This window comes from Numenius arquata, chromosome 24, assembly GCF_964106895.1.
Source record: "Numenius arquata chromosome 24, bNumArq3.hap1.1, whole genome shotgun sequence".
Taxonomy (NCBI): domain Eukaryota; kingdom Metazoa; phylum Chordata; class Aves; order Charadriiformes; family Scolopacidae; genus Numenius; species Numenius arquata.
This window is the reverse complement of record NC_133599.1, coordinates 3047805-3064213: the sequence shown is the minus strand read 5'-3', so window position 1 is coordinate 3064213 and position 16409 is coordinate 3047805. Positions and strand designations below refer to the sequence as shown.

Here is a 16409-nt window from a genome sequence, read left to right as displayed (position 1 = left end):
AAGGAATTCCTTTTTTTTTTTTTTTCCTTTTTCTTCTTTTTTTTTTTTTTATACAAAAACAGTAAAGCAAGAACTTCTTCCCCTCCCCCTTTCTTCCCATTTTCCCCTCTTTTTGTTTTTAACATTATCCACAAAAGTTTACAAAATAGCCTTGAGATTACGCTTGCGGGATACAGGATCCAATCAACGCCGGCAGAAGCCGGCCAGCCCCGCAGGGATGCCAATTAAGAGATGTGTCACCATCGTCATTCCCGTTTCTTTTGCCCAAAGTCCCCTCTTTTCCCCTCTGCTTCCCTCCAGCCGACGGCAGCGAGCAAACCCCAGGGCAGCGGGAAGGTGCTGGGGATGGGTTTGTGGCTGATTATCTGAGTGCTCAAAATAAACAAAAACAACAACAACAAAAAAAGAAAGAAAACAAACAAAAAAAACATGTATCCCAAAGGGAAAGGCCTTTTTTTGTATTTCCAAACCAGGGAGTGTCCAGCGAAGGAAGAGACACCACTGGGGTGCCTCGTGGTGCCAGGGGGAGGTGGGGAAGGGGTGATCTGCTGATCATCTCTATGGCTCTTCGACCGCTCGGGGCATCGTCCCCCTCGGGCTCTGGCCCCTCTGAGCCCTCCCGGCTGCACGGCGGGTACTTTTGGGAGCCATGCACAGATCCAGACCCTACACACGGGTCCAGACCCTTGCCAGGACCACGAAGAGGCTCTGCAAGCCCCGTGGCCACCTCTGCTCCTCTCCATCCGCCACACCACTTCAACTCGTGGTCAAGTCCATGAAATTCCTTATTTTTTTTTTTTTGTTGTTTTTTGTTGTTCAGTTTTGTTGTTGGGTTTCTTTTTTTGGTAAAAAAAAAAAAAAGTTTCTCCCTCCCCACCCCAAACGACCCCACCCCACAGTCAGCCCCCCCACCACATCAACCTTCAGCAGTCCAGGGGGGCTGCTTGCACCTCCACGGTCAGGAGCTGCCCCCCGCGCTGCCCCCAAGCCCAGGGCTGGGTGAGGGGGGGATAGACCACACGTATGGCCGTGGCACCCCGCAGCAGCTCCCTGGCCCTCCTGGGCTCTGCCCCGATGCCGTAGCGAGCCACCAGGCTGGCAGCAAGAAGCAGGAGACAGAGGACCAGCACTGTCAGGAGGCTCTGCCTGCCCTCCAGGAGCCAGTAGCGGTGGGAAGCCTCTTTAGTCCTGGCGTTCACACAAGCTACTTTGGCCTGCAAGTCTACAAAGGCCACGTGGAGGCAAGCCCAGTACTCCGTGTCCTGGTGGAGCCGGGTGATGTTGTACGTGTGGGTCCCCATGGGGATGCGGGCCACGTTGGTCATGTCCAAGTTGGAGCTGAGCAAGAAACTGGACCAGGTGAGGTTGGAGGAGACGGTGTTGAGGTGCGGCTTCCAGGCAACCAGGATGTGGTAGGTCTGGACATCTGCCACCACCAGCTCCAGGCTGTCCTCGCTGAGAGGGAAGGAGTGGTTGACCACCACGCTGACGCTCTTGGTGTCTGCCCCGAGGAGGTTGTGAGCCACGCAGGTGTAGAGCCCAGCCTCCCGAGCCGAGATCCCATGAATCTCCAGCGTCCCTTCGGGGTGCACCTTGTACTGCCCATCTTCTGCATAAGGGATCAGCTTCACTCCTGAAGGAGTGACCCAGTAGATCTCTGGGTCTGGTTCTGCCAGGGCTCGGCAATGCAAAGAGATATTGTCACCATCCGCCACCTCTAAGTGGGAGGGGAAGCTCTTGGTGGAGATGAGAGGCAGGCACCGGTCCGTCATCTCCCGGAAGGGGACATCCCGAATGTGTCTCCTCTTGAGGTCAGGGGGCTCGGCGCACAGCGTGGACTGGGGTTCGATGAAGCGGATGTGGTTTTCTGTGCTGTTGACCCAGCGGATGACGCAGTCGCAGCGGATGGGGTTGCTGTGGATGCTGATCTCCTGCAGGTTGGGCAGGGACTTGACCGTCTGCTTATGCAAGGCACTTAGGGCATTGTTGTTGAGCATGAGGGTTTCCAGTTGGGGAAGGTGGTGGAATGCGTTGGGGTGGATGAAGGACAGCTTGGGGTTGTTGGTCACATCTAGCTTGGTCAGCTCAGGGAGGTTGATCAAGGCAAACTGGTCTATGGACACCAGTTCCTCCATGTTGTTGAGCCCCAGCTCTTTGAGGTGCAGCATGTTCGTGAAGTCGCTTTGCTTGACCCTCTGCAATGGGTTTTTGTTCAGATCCAGGAACTTGAGGCCAGGAACTTGCTGCAGTGCCCGCTTGGGGACGTTCACGAGCTTGTTGTCGTAGAAAGAGAGACTCTCCAGGCTCCGCAGCCCTTCCAGAGCATAGTCTGAGATCTCCCTCAGGTTCATCCCAGCTAAAACCAAACTCCGCAGGTTCAACAGGGGCCTGAAATTCATATCCAAGATTGCATCCACCCTGTTGCCCCCGATCATGAGGATCTCCAGGCTGGGGAGCATCTGGAACCAGCGGCTGTCGACCATCCTCAGCAGGTTGGAGTTGAGGTGGAGGCGTAGCAGACTGCTGAGGCCGGAGAAGGCACGGGGAGCGATCCTGCGGAGCTGGTTGTGGTTCAGGTAGAGCTCCTGCAGGTTGCCCAGCCCAGGGAAGCTGCCATCGGGCAACTCAGAAAGCTGGTTCTCCTCCAGGTGCAGGCTGAGAAGCTGGGGCATGCTCTTCAGGCCAAAGTCCCAGACGTCAGAGAAGCTGTTCTGCGACAGGTCCAGCTCCGAGAGGTTTCTGAGATAGTCCAGCTCGCTCTGCTCCAGCCTGGCGATGTTGTTGCTTTGCAACAGCAGGGTCTGGGTCCCCTCCGGCAGGTCTTCGGGCACGGCGGAGATGAACAGGTCATTGCAGTCCACCGTGGCAGCCTCTCGGTACACCGAGCGGGGGGTGTACCACGGCCTGATCTGGCAGACGCACTGCGGGGGGCATTTGACCTTCCAGGGCACGATGGGGATGGCGGTGGCGGCCACCACGCAGAGCAGAAGCGAGCTGGTTTGGAAGCGTCTCATTTTCGGCCGGTGGGACCAGCTTCCTCCCAGGCAGGAAAGGCTCACAGGGAGCATCTGGAGCAGAGCACGGGGTGACAGCTGGGTGGGGACAGCATCCGTGGGAGAAGATGCTCCATGAGAGCCCCTGGCACCGATCAGCCCCTGCTGCCGGCTGCCCTGCCTGGTCCCCGCTGGTGAGAGCACATAACACCCAGGACCAGGGCTGGTGCCTTCAGTCAGAGCTTCCCCTTTTCTTCCTCCCCAAATGATTCATTTTTGCGCTCGGCTGCATCTTTCGGGTCCCTCCTCAAGGTCATTCCTGAAAGAAGCCAGACAAGAAGTTGTGTTAGAGGAGACCTCCTGCATATGGCAAACGAGAGAATAAAGAGGCTGGAGAGGCAGAGCCTCACGCACAGTGGTCAAAACAAGTGGTCTTGACCAGGTGGTCAAGACAGACCAATGCAACCATTTAATCTGTTTTATATCCATAGCATTAACTGTGCTCTCCCATCCCAAGAGGTTTTGAGTGTAATTAGCCCACGGATGCTCTTCCCAGGGCCACCAGCAGCCCATGGACCAAAGGCTTCCCCCTGAGCAGAGCCAGAGCTGCAGATGCTGGGAAGAGAAAATCTCCACAGGGACAACTTTCCTCCGGGCTCTGAGGACTCTACTTTCTGCCCATTTTCCTCCCCACATCCAGGAGCTCCCAGCCCTATTTGCAGAGCCCTAACGTTTTTTTTCTTGGTGGGTTTATGGAAGAAACGTGCCTCCAAGCAGACCTTTTCCTTGCTGTCTCTAGCAGAAGCCCTGTAGCAGCCCAGGGACCACCAGCTCAGAGCTCAGTTTGCTTTGCACGGGGACAGATTATCCCAGACCCACCTCATCCCTTTTACTTCTACACTAGGAAACCAGTAAGCACACCTACCTCTGGACAAACTTGGGCTACAAGGCTTAAATTAGCCTGTACTGGGGGAAGCTGGTGGCCCTGAGGGCTGATGCTGAGCAGAATTGGCAAGTTTTTTGGGAAAGAGCAGTACAGAAGCGAGCACAGCCCCCTGAACGATGGAGCTGCAGCATCCAGAGCAGCCTCATAGACCTCTGTACAAACCTCCCTCCCAGGATAACAACCCCCCCCAGCTCCTTTTAAAGCACTATCCTAGGGTGGTAGCAATTTTCTGGGAGCAAGAAACCTTGATTAGGGTCATTAGAAGCTCCTGGGGCAATGCAGAAGCCCCTTAACCCCCTCCATGCTGGACCTCCATGCAGGGTCACCCATGCTGGACCCTGTCCTCGGCCCCTTGCCTTGCACCCTTTCTGGGGAAAAAGGGTTGGGATTCCTCAGTGGGGCATTCATTGCGGGGTTGTGATGAAAGTGAGCCCCCCAGTACCTCCCTGCCCCTCTCCTGGTCCAGCTGTGAGGTCTGGAGGAGCCAGCCATCACTCCACCTTTGATTTTTTGGTTGGCTGCAGCTCTCCTGACCCACGCTGACACAAATCACACCGAGCCCCAAAGCTTCTCCCGTCTTAAAAGACTCACACAGCAGGAAAAAAAAACCAACAAAAAAACCATTAAAAAGCAGCCAGAGTGGGAAAAAGAAAGTTTCTCTCCGAGCAGCTCTATTTTATCACCCCCTTGTTCTCCCCGTAAAGGGCTTCCAACCAAAGTTTATTCAGCATTGACTCATCCAAGCCTTGCGCCAGAATTGATCCCGCGCACTTCCCTCCTTGCCTGCTGCGAGGGCATCGGCTTTTAAACCATCTCCCGGAGAAACAGCATTAAAGGAGAGGAAGGTTCTATTGATTTCTGCATCCTTCTGGTGGACCCTCATCTTTCTTTTTAAGTGCATAGACATTTCTGTGACTATAAATCTCTCCAGCCATTAAAATATTATAGCATCTTTTCTCCTTAAAAAAATAATACGGAGGAATGGTTTGGGGTTTTTTTGTTTTGTTTTGTTTTGTTTTTTTTTTATTTCCTTAAGGCTGTGAAGGAGAGTCCAGAAAAAGTACCTGATTTCAAACCCCATTTTACAGGGAAGACTCCCCAGCTCTGCTGTTGGGTGATGTCTCTACGGGGTTTGTGTCTCTAACCAGGTTTTATCACTTTTCCCGGCACAGGACAGCGTTGTGGCACTGATGGCCACGGAAAGCCTCGCATACAGGATGATGCCGTAACAGTCCGGGTGTTTGGATGAGGAATGAGATCAGAGCTTGCAGAAAATTGTCATTTTTTTTGGAAATTCTGTATTCTGAACTTCACGCTTTGTGGTTTCAAATGGCATGGAGCAAACCGAACAGGGAGAGCATCGGCAGCGCGTGGTCCCTGCTGCGGGGTACGAACCTGGGGGGGACAGTCCTGGTAGGAGATGGAGATGACCCCCCTCTGCCTGGTGATACCCCGGGGACCTGCACCATCCTTCAGTTCAGCCATGGGCGATGAGGAGACGGGGAAGGAGAGGGCAGGAGCCCGCTGGTTGTGTTTTATCCGTTACCCGGTGAAGTCAGGCTCATTATTAATTAGGCACCGAAGAAGCCTGCAGGTAGCACGCAAACTCGTTCAGCCTCTTATTGCGCCGCACCAGAGATGGATGGTGGGGACTGGGGCAGTCCCACAGCTCCCATGGCCACCGTTTTAATTGTATGGGTTTAACATTTGGGTTCGAAATCCTCCCCCTGTGGAGCTGCGCCCCTCCCTGGGGGGTCACTGCGGGAGGCGGTTGGGGATGGGGGTCTTTGAGGGGCTCACATGGGGTTGATTCCCCATGTGCATCTTTGCTGTGGTTCATGTACACACACACGTACCCCAAATTCCCACCCACCTCATCCATCTGTGACTCCCTGGCAACACCAAAGCACTGATCAAGCCCCCAAATCCCTTGTTTTCCCCCCAGACAGGCTCAGGGCACAGAATAAGACAGAAAAAGTGGAGGCACCCTGGGTTTGAAGCTAACAAATAGAGAGATCAGGCTGGAGACGTGGCCGAGGTTGCCAGGCTAAGTGGTGTGTCCCAGGGAGCCCAGATTTCATCTCCTCTCCAAGACAGACTGATTCGCTGCTTTTCCAGGCGGTGGGAAGATGCTGCCCGGGATAACGGGAGCCTTGGTGAAACCAGAGAGAGGAATGGGGAGCAAGGAGGAGCGGGGACCTGGGGTGCTGGAGCGTCTTGCTGGGGACTGGGACCCCCTCCGCAGCCAGGCTGGGCTCCGGTGAGGCCATGCCCCCCGCCCAGCTCCCCACCAGCCCCCGGCTGCTATTTTGGGCTCTTCCTCGGCGTGGGCTGCAGCACGGCGAGGGTGACAGCAGGGAGCCGGGTGACGTTTCTGCTCAGAGTTTGTTTTTTTCCAAAAATGTAGAGCCAAGGGAGGGGTGAAACATTTGCTGCAGTGCCCCGGCACACTGGGAAATGGAAAATACCCCCAGTTTCCTTTTTTTCCCAAGCAGGATTCAAGCCCAGTCCCCACACTGGGGAGGCTGCTTGCCTTTTCCATAGTTTCCCAGAATTTACTCAGTTCCTCCATCTCCCTAAGGCATTTCTGTGCCTTCTGCCTCCAAGGCAGGATTTCTCCCAGGTATAGATGTCCATCTCCCCTTCCCCACAGCAACCTGTGAGCCTGATTGCAAAGAAGCTGGAGCCCTGGTTGCCTTTGGTAAGGATTTTATCCAGAGGGGGTCCCCAAGGGAATGAGACACAAAGTGCCAGGGCCAGGCAGGGGGTCCGTGTCCCTGCCCCACATGGCGCTGGCCTGAATTTGGCACAAGCCCACGACATCATCTGTGGTGTCACTGATGGGGGGCTCAGGGAATCCATTTCCATCCCAGCCAAGCATGCTCAGGGATGGAGAGGGGGATCCAGCGGAGAAATATGGAAGGAGAAGGACTAAGGGGGAATGAAAGCGCCACAGGGAGACAAAGAAGGAGAACCAGAGGTGAAAAGGAGAAGGAAAGGGACAAAGAGACCATCAGAGAATGAGACTGGGACAAAGAGACCATCAGAGAATGAGGCTGGAGAGGGAGACGAGACGGGGAGCGGAGGAGAGAGGGGGTGTGCAGCGCTGGGGAGCGCGGCTGCATGAACAGGAGGCAGAAGCCCAAGGAAAGGGAAAGAAAAAAAAAAAAAGAAAAGCAATGAGAATGAGAATTGATGAGGCACAGAGAAGGGAAGAGTCTTTTCATCAGCAAGTTTGCTGGATGAAGCCAGGAGATAAATCACCCAGTAGAAGGAGCCTTGGTCTCAGTGCTTGCACCGGCTGCCTCTCTCCCTCTGTCATCTGTCTAATAGCCCGGCTTCGGGAGATAAATGGCTGCAGCTGAGCCCTGGGCTCTCCTGCCCGTCCCTCTCCTTTACCGCAGCCACAACAGCCCCACGCTTCCCCCAGCGGGCTGCTGGGGGGGGAGATGGACAGCACCTGCACCCCGAGGGGGACAGGGAGGACCCCGACATCTCCCGGGGTCCCTTGGCCAGGAAAAGCTGGGAGCGGGGCCGCGCTGATCCCGCAGCCCCTCTCTGCAGGAGCAGCTCTGTCCCCAAGGGGTAGCAGGTGCCCCAGCCCTCGCTGCGTCTCCCCGGGGACTGCGAGCTCCTGCCAAGCCCCTGTCTTTTCTGGGTGATGGCTTTAAGCAAGCAGGGCACATGGCAGCCTGCGACACGGCCATCGCTCTCCAAGCTTTCCAGCCCCGCTGCACTTCGGCGGCTGCTAAGCCTTCACGTCCCTGTCACCGGCCCTGCCAGCTCCCGGCGGAGGCAGATGAGAAGTGGCAGTCGGATGCTGTGGGAAAATCCTTCCTCCCCGGCCCGTCCCCGCTGCCTTTTGCTCTTTCCGATGGCGCGATTCAGATCCGCAGCCAGCCCTGGGGAGAGGGTGCCACGGGGAGGATGGGGATGGGTCTGTAGCCGGAGATGTGCCCACACTGCCGGTCCAGCCTGGTCCAGCCTCTCTGCACACTCAGGTACCATCAAACCAAGCTGCACAGCCCCACCTCACCCCCAGAAAAGGGATATATTTTTTTTTTTTTGGCATATCACCTGGCCCAGCTTTCAGCCCTGGCTGCTCTGGGCTCAGGGCTTTCTGCAGTGACACCCAGCAAAGTTTGTCCCCTCAGGCTGAGGTCACATCTCCTCTGTTTGTATCTTTAATATATCTTATATCCCCTGTTTCATCTCTTTATAAAAGCTTCATTTTTATTTGTGGTAAAACCAGCAAGAATTAAACAGGGTTCTGTACCAATTACTTGTAGAAATAGGGTACCCTGCTGTTATCCGAAACACTCCTGTATCACTTTTTCTGTCTGGAAGGAGATGCTGTATTAAATCCTGCAGGGCTTTGCTGTAATGGCCAGATTTATGAGGCTGGCTCTGGGGTCTTGCTGTCTCCAGGGCTGTCACCATCCCTTGTCCTGGCACAGTATCCTCCAAACCTCCACCCTTGCCAGATAAAAACTCCTCGGGACCTTCTATTTTCAGCGACCTCCTATTTTCAGCTGCGCTGAGCACCCACATCGTGCCTGGTGGCTGGAAGCAGCTGTTCATAGGTCAAAATCCAGGCTGGGGGGAGAGACAAGAGGGATCGCGTGGACTCCGTGGTCCCCAGCCCTGCCCCTGCTGCCATCGCGATGCCAACGGGGAGCGTGACTTATTTATGACGCTTTTATAGCAGTAAAAGCCTTAGTGCAAATGCAAAACAAGCTCTTTCCTCCCCCCTGGGTAGCTCGTGTCTTCTGGGAAGTGAGCACAAACACTGGCACTTCATGGATCCATCTACCCTGGACCAGCGGCTGGGGCAGCCCTGCCCGGGGAGCTCGCACACCACCCTGTCGCTGCTCGTCCCCACCACGGAGCCCAGGATCAGGCCAACCGGAGTCTAGGTCTAAAACCCCAGTTACAGCATGGCAAATCCATCCCAAGGGATCATCAAAAGGCACGCATTCTGGATTAACCACTTCTCCAACTGTCATACTAATGGTATCTATTAGATAGCTGTTAATCTTGAAAAAATGTTTTTAATGATCCCCTGTTTAACATACAATAACTGACGTATTAAATCTCGGTTAAGCTGCAGAGGTCAACTCATTATCCGGGGCTAATGGTGGCAGGGATGATGCAGAGACGTAACTCTGGATAACAGGAAAAGGAAATATATCCTTCAAGTATTATACAGGCTCTCGAAAGGTTTTTCTGGTGTCGGGACTAGCCGGTGCCGTCGGGCACTACGAGGGATGGAGCAGCGATGAGGTGGCTCCAGGAGGTGGGATGAGCCCCGAGCTGAGCATCCCCATGTGACGGGAGCAGAGGGAGCCCCACAAACCCCATCCCAGCAGAGAAAGCCCTGCTGCTGATGGGTTTCTAGGGATTTTCTCCATTTGCACCATCAGGGGGATGGAACGGTGGGTGAGAACCAGGCAGGCAGCTGGAGGGACGCCTCTGCAGGCAGCTTGGGTTCACTGCAGCCGATACAGGGATAGGAAATGGCAGAAATCGCTGTGTGAGATACCTGACGCTCGAGCAAGGAAACCTTTTCAAGCACCATGGCCCAGCGTCCACCCAAAGTTTCCTTTTGTCGCAGGAAGCAAGAATTTCTCCAAGTCAGCCAGCCTTGGCTGGCAGGTCTCCTCACCTCACCCATGGCCACAGAGCCCAAAGCCCCTGGCCAGGTTTCGTTTTCCTTCCCAGAGACCTCCAGCGTGTCCCAGTGGTTCCACCAGCCAGAACTGGCGAGAAAGGAAAGGAAAAGTGAGAAGGAAAACTTCACACCCAGGGAAAGGAGCACCAGGGGGTCCAATGGGGACCTTGGTGGAGCCTCAGCTGAGCTCGGCTCCTCTGTGTCCTGGGCATTAATTTGCTCCTGTTGCTGATGGGAAATTCCTTCGTGTAGACGGTAACCCCCCCACGCTGTGGGTCAGGATTTCTGGGCTCAGTCCCCATCTCGGACCCGCGCTGGGACAGTGACAAAACCAGTTCAGGCTTCCCAAGTTCTGTGTCCTTCCAAACCCGGCAGGCAAGGCAATGGCAAAGCAAGAGCTGGGTGTCTTTGGAAGCCGAATCCATCCCCTCCCTCTGGCTGGTAAAAGGGGGCTGGGATGTTTCAGCGACGCTGCCGGGGAGCTCGTATCTCCGAGCAAGCATCTTCGAAGCCCTGGAGTGGGAAAGCAGCTGCTCTGCTCAGAGCAAAGATCCCGACATCAACCCTGGCAGGGATTTTACCGCCAGGTCAGAAAACAAACAAATAAATAATAAAGAAAGAAAAGACACCAAATCTTCCCCCCCCCCCTCCCCCCCCTCCCCTTACCCCGTAACGTGGCAACCGCTCCCCCCAGCATCCACGGCAGCCTCCCTCATCTGTATGCTCCGTCACAGCCCCGCACCATCCGCCGGGTGAGCACCATGGCAACACCGTGGTCTTTAAACACAGGAGTTTGTGCTGCCATCGCAAACAGCATTAGGCAATTTAATTAAGCAGCTGGCAAAAGGAAAAACTTTGTCTGTTTGAGGCGTTTTATTAAATTCCGGCGTATTATGCAGCTCTGCGTCGCTGCTGTCTGGTTCGAGGGATGGGAGGATGCTCCCGCCCCGGCTTTTCTGCCGCTTCGCCCCCGCCTGAAGCAAATAAACCAACCTGGGCAACGTGGGGGGCACAGGGAACCCCCAAACCGGTCCCTGCATCCCACCTTGTGTGCTCTCTGAACCCACGCACGGGACCACGGCAGCAAAGCCGTGCTCCAGCCTCGAGCGGTGATTTTTAGCTCGTTATCCCCTGAAAATCATTAACATGAGACAGGGGACAGACACCCCCCCCAACCCCAGCAGCTCTGGGCTGCTGCTCTGCCAGCTTTTCTGCTGGTTTCTTTCCTTGGTTAAGCCTTGTTGCGTGCGGAGGGACCCAGGGATGCTGTTTGTAGGCCTTCTCCTGCATCTCTCCTGGCAGGGAGGGCGATAGCGTTATTTCTGCTTGTCTGGGAGATAAAAAGCTGCCGGGAGCGTGCAGAGCAAACCGCTCGGCTGCCTGCATCTCGCTATCGCGCCGATGCGCCAGGAGCCGGTGGGCAGGAGCGGTCCCCGCTTCTTATCTGAATGCTTCTCTGCCTCCACTTCGGATGTTTTTTAATGAGGAGGGCTGGGAAATAAGCCTGTTGTTCTTCTCCTTTTGCTTTCAGGCTCTGGAAGGGTTGCGGTGGCTCTGCCTGCCTCCCAAACGCTCCCACAGGTCCCTCTGGCTTCCCTGGGATGCTGCTGGCAGCTTCAGGCACAGCCTCCAGCCTGGAGCGCTGCAGGATTTGGTCCCATTCAGCCACAAAATGCCCACGCAGCGCTGAGGACATCCCAGAGCTGCTTTTGGTCCCACACTCATTGCCTGGGGATAAGCAAGATCCCACCCCACTGGGATGCGGAGAGACCTGGTACGGGGAGATGCTCAGGGAGGAGCTGGGGTCCCTGGGCTGTGCTGGGGGTCTCTGCAGAGCTGCTTCTCCAAAACATGGCCCACCTGCATTCAGGCTTTCTGAAGGTTTATTCCGCTTGGAGCGAATCACCAGGGCCCTTCCCTGCCCTTCATCCTCTTTGATTGCAAAAGTTGGGACCATGAGACCTTGTTGTGGAGGAGCGTCAGGGCCAGGTGGCCGTGCAGAGTGGTGGGGACGGATGCTGAGATGGCACCTGTGACACTCAGAGCCACAACCGGGCTCCTTAGTGGGGCCGGGAGTTAAATCCATCTGCTCTGCCCTGCCTGCTTGGGAAGGTGGCTTTGGGGGTGCTGAGCTGGTGGCCCCAGCTCTAAAGAATCATCGAATTATAGAAAGGCAGCAGTTCTCCTCCCGTGTCCTGTGTGCAGCATGTTCACATCTCTGGGAAGCCTCAAATCCATCCCTTTTTGGCCGGGCAGCCCTGGGAGCATCTCATTTTATCCAGGAGAATCACAAGGGCTGGTCTCCAGGCTGTGGGGTTAACTGGTGCATTTGTAAATGTCTTGCAAAAGCCAACTGGAAAATCTGGCTGATCTCCGCTCCGGATTGCCTGAAGAAACAAGAGGCTGGGAAGATGGAGCTTCAGTCTCAGCTCGTGGCTGAATTGTCCTTTACTCTGTAAAATTTGTGTCATTTAACAAAACCCACACCGCATTGGGCTGCAGCTCGCTGCATTTTTGGAAGCGTCTCTAACGACTGGCACGGTCTCGGGGCTGCAGCAGGAGCTGATCTCTGATCCGCATGGCCAGACCCTGCACCCCCGCGGTCCCCTTTCAAGTGTCCAAGTTAAGAACATCCCGGGCAGAAACGGTTTGGAGAAGGTGGGGAGGGGGATCAGGCAGTGCCGGTGCCCTCGGTGAAAGCAGGAGGGCTGCCATGCCTGGTGTTTTAGGCACCTATCGCACCCTCTGCCACCATCTCTTTTGCAATCTGCCCTGGCCCATTTTGCTTTTCACACGGGGCCCGTTTCACAGCTCTGGCCATCGCCGTTTCCCTGCCCAGACCCTTCCCATCCGGGCAGGAGAACCCACAGGCTCTGCTCGGACGGCAGCCGGATCACTGGTTTTGCTCTGCTGCTTTATTTATTCCCTAATAATCCCTCGTCTGCCATTTGCCCTTTCTGACGGCTGCTGCACTGTGTCTCTGTTTCCAGAGCTATCTCCACGATCTTCTTCCTGAGTGGCAAGAGCTAATTTAGAGCCCTTCAGCCTGTAAAAGCCATCACTGAGCCTCTGAGAGCCTGGCGCAGGGTTTCAAATGCCATTTGCCTCCTTAATCACCCCGAGGCTTTAGAAAATGCGATCTGTGATCAACACAGCTCCCAGTTCCCGGCAGGTGGGGAGCTGCGTGCCCCAACCCCGGCACCCCCAGGCAGCACCCAGCCTGCCAGGATTCCCCCGAGCATCCCGAGCCCATTTGAAACCCTCATCCTTCCCCTCTGCTGCGCTCAATTCCCACCTTCCAGCCCCACAGTGACCCCCAGCTTGCTCCAGAACCTTCCTGGCAAAGCACAGCTCCAGCCTGCCCGGGTCAGAGGCAGAAAGTGGTGGTCCTTTCCCCGAACCGGCGTGCCTGGCATTGGCAAGCACTGCCCGGCCGCAGGGAGCCGTGCCGCAGGCGCAGCCTGTCCCTGGCACTGCCATGCCATGGCCGAGAAACAAACAGCTCCAGCCCGGTAATGAGCTCCCCCAGTTCCTCCTCCCCGCCGTGCTGTGGAGCGGCGTCTTAAATAATTCAGGCGAGCTCCTGAACTGCCTGGAAAACACCTCCAGGTCTTTCCTAATGAGCTCGCTACGGACCCGCCGTCCAAGGCTAGAGAGGAGCCGAGAGAGCCGGTCCCTCCACCAACACACAGACACCAGCTGAGCACCGGTGACCACCCTGTCCCTGAACGCGGTGGCAGGGCCAGATGGCGGGTCCCCAAATTGGTGGGCCACGCATGCAGCACCACGAGCATCTCACAGGTGGCTGGGCCATGTCCCGGCTGGTGCAAAGCAGAGAAGGAGCCGCATCGGTGGCCACAAAGGACCAGGAAGCACAAGCGGCAGTGCCAAAGCCAGGCAGATGCAAAAAGGCCAGAGACGGGCAACGCAACAGAGAACAAAACCTGGAGGAAAGCCCCCCCCATGGAGACATGGACTCTGGTGGCGATTTCAAAGCCAAATCCTTTCAGCATCATCCAAGCCTGGGTACCGGGATATTGCACGGAGCTCTCTGGCACAGCAGGGCACAGGCTCACCCCATCCCCAAAGCAAGGGTGGCCGGGGGGAGCCACACCGGACCCCACAAGCACCAACAGCTCCAGACCAGTGCCCAGAAAGCCTTGGATCAAGCCCTGCACCCCTGTTATTTCCCTGTGTCCCCTCATTTTCTCCCACCAGCATCCCCTTTCCCTCCTGCCAAGCCCCGCAGTGCCCTGGGCAGAGTCCAGCCACGTCCCCCAGCCCGGCAGGGGGGGGGCAGGAGAGGGGCACTGCTGAGGGATCACACAATAATGTCACTCATGCCATTAGCAGGGCCCTTGTGCTCCTATTGCCTGGCATTTTCTGGCTCTTGGTGGCAGGCTCCGATGACAGACACGGCTGCTGCAACAAGACTCCCCAGGGGTCTTTGGAGCATTGGGGACAGGAGGAGGAGGAAGGAGGAGCAGGGTAGGGACATGGGCCAACATGTGCATCTTCTTGGGAGGGAGGATTCGGTCTCACTGAGGCTGACTACAAACGCAAGGTTTAATGTTTGCTTGGCAACCTCCTGCGAGCAGGTTAAGCCTGCGGAAGCAGAGCCTGATGCCTGTCAGTAGCGGTTTGTGCTGCTGCTCTGAGGGTACAGGAGTGACAGAGGCTGAAAACGCACATGGGAAGAAAGTGGTGGGTAAAAAGAGGGAGATGGAGAGATGCCCCGTGGGCTATGGACTGTGCTGAGCTGCTCTCACTGCCCGAATTCCCACCCAACTTTCATCTCAGGGGGAAATTTCCCACAGCTTCTGAGCTCCTCTGCACTCTGGGGACAGTCCCCATCGTCTGAGGGGGCTCCAGGAAAAGCAGATTAATCCCTGAAGGCAGGAAAATCCAGGGGATCCCCATCTCTGGAGGCACCAGCCCCAGCTCTGCTCGAGCAGACCATTCTACCCACTTCACTCTTGTCCTGTTTCCAGCAGGACCTCAGGGGTGGGTACACCTACGGGTGACACCGTGGCTTGTCCCACTTGTGGCTTCTGGGTGGAGGAGAACTCCTGTGAGCGGAGAACAAGCCTGAGCCCTTCACTTGCTGTGAGCCAGGAACTGAGCAAGACCAACACGGGCTTGTCTGGAGAGTCCTGGCCTTGAAAGCGCAGCAGACATGAGTCCCAGATGGCCCCACCAATTCCAGCTAATAAAAAGGATATTTCACACGTCAGGCACTTCGCAGACACGTTAATGAGAGCAAACAAAGGCTCCACGATGCAGATTAAGGGATGCAGGAAAGCAGCTCCCAGGGTGGCCACCAGCCAGCCCAGCCACTGGGCTTTGCCATCCTACTCCTGGGAAACACCCCCGGAGCATCCCGGGGACCACGGCCGGGCTCTGCCTTACAGCAGCTCCATGAGGTTGAAAGGCTGCTTTGGAGGGCAGCACCGTGGGGCTGGGGAGGAGACCGGGCAGGCTGGAGCTCCCCAAAATCATCCCCAGGGCTGGGGAAGGGACCAGCGCGGTGCTGAGGCTGCTTCCCCAAGAGCAAGAGGAGGAAAGACACCAGGGAGCTGTATTTTTCATGCAGCCAAGCACGGCATAAATACAAGGGGAGGCGAAGGGGGAGCCTAAATCACCACCCCTGCTCCTGCCATGTATTTCAAGCACGGAGGAGGGGCCAGCAGGCATCTCGCTGCCGGCCCAGGGGATAAAGCCTGTGGCTGTCCCACTTGTGGGCAGCAGGCACAGCCACAAGCCGGGTGGGATGCAGCAGCTCCCGTCATCACCCTGATGGAGCAAACAGTGGCACTCGAATGGTGTGTCCTCTTTCTCCCCATGGGCAATGGGGGGAGAAGGGTGCTGTGGGCTGCACCCACTCAGGACACGTGTGGAATCCAGTATCAGGTCTCATTGGACCGAAGCAGACTCTGATCCAGGATCTCCCTCGTCTCCAGTGACACTATGAGCTTTAAACTACCCGAATGCCACGTCAAAGTCTGATTTCTGCTACTTGCCGCATGGAGTATCCAGAAATGGAAGCATCGCTAGAAGGGTTAATCTCCCCCCCCCACCCTGCCATTCCCTTTCCTAAAGGAGAGATTTCATGCCATACTGAATAAATAAAATAACGTGATATTACAAGACTGCAGCACAGTATATTAGATACCACAGCACTGTTGCAGGGCGTCTGTCAGCACCAATCACGATGACTGATGACTTATCAAGAATGGACCTGACATTTCCAAATGAGCTGTTTTGATAAAGTTGTCATTCAAAGGGGATCTAAAATAAAATAATAATAATAATAAAAATCCCAGATAGGAGCAGGAAGAGAAATGGAAAACATTTGCCGCCTCTGTCCCACCTATTTAAGGATTCCCAGCTTGGCAGCAGGACAATTTGGTGTAGAGCATCGGCAAGGAAGGACACGCACAGAGACTTTGCCGAGGCTCAGTCACAGCCTGAATGTCCCTCCCAGACCCAACCCACAGCCAGGGTGCAGGGGGACAGACGGCCCCAGCACCCTCATCCGCGCAGCGGGGCAGGATGCGGCCACCCTAGGGGCTGCCCAAAATTGCTAGCGGAGGGGGGAGGAGGGTCACGCAGCCAGCACGTGGGGGCATGTGTGCCCATCGCCTTTCCTTCAAATGGCTTTTAAACTCTCCGATTTCAAAGATAATGAGGCAGATACAAGTTTTATGAAAATAAGCGGCCACGGAAGGGTTCGGTGGGTGGTTAACCTTGCCAGGCACGGGAGGCATGGACCGCAGCCGGCTCCTTCGGGGTGCCAGAG

The 16409-nt window shown here is 55.9% G+C and overlaps 1 protein-coding gene across 1 annotated transcript; it reads right to left on the bottom strand.

Moving 5' to 3' along the window:
• Positions 1–923: 923 nt before the first annotated feature.
• Positions 924–3068, bottom strand: LRRN2 (leucine rich repeat neuronal 2). The gene has a single exon (XM_074163364.1). It carries the CDS (start codon positions 3066–3068, stop codon positions 924–926), a length of 2145 nt encoding a protein of 714 aa, XP_074019465.1.
• Between the last annotated feature and the right edge of the window lie 13341 nt (positions 3069–16409).

What these genes read in the sequence shown, in the direction of transcription:
- LRRN2 (XM_074163364.1), bottom strand. Translation starts at nt 3,068, where the DNA reads ATGCTCCCTGTGAGCCTTTCCTGCCTGGGAGGAAGCTGGTCCCACCGG.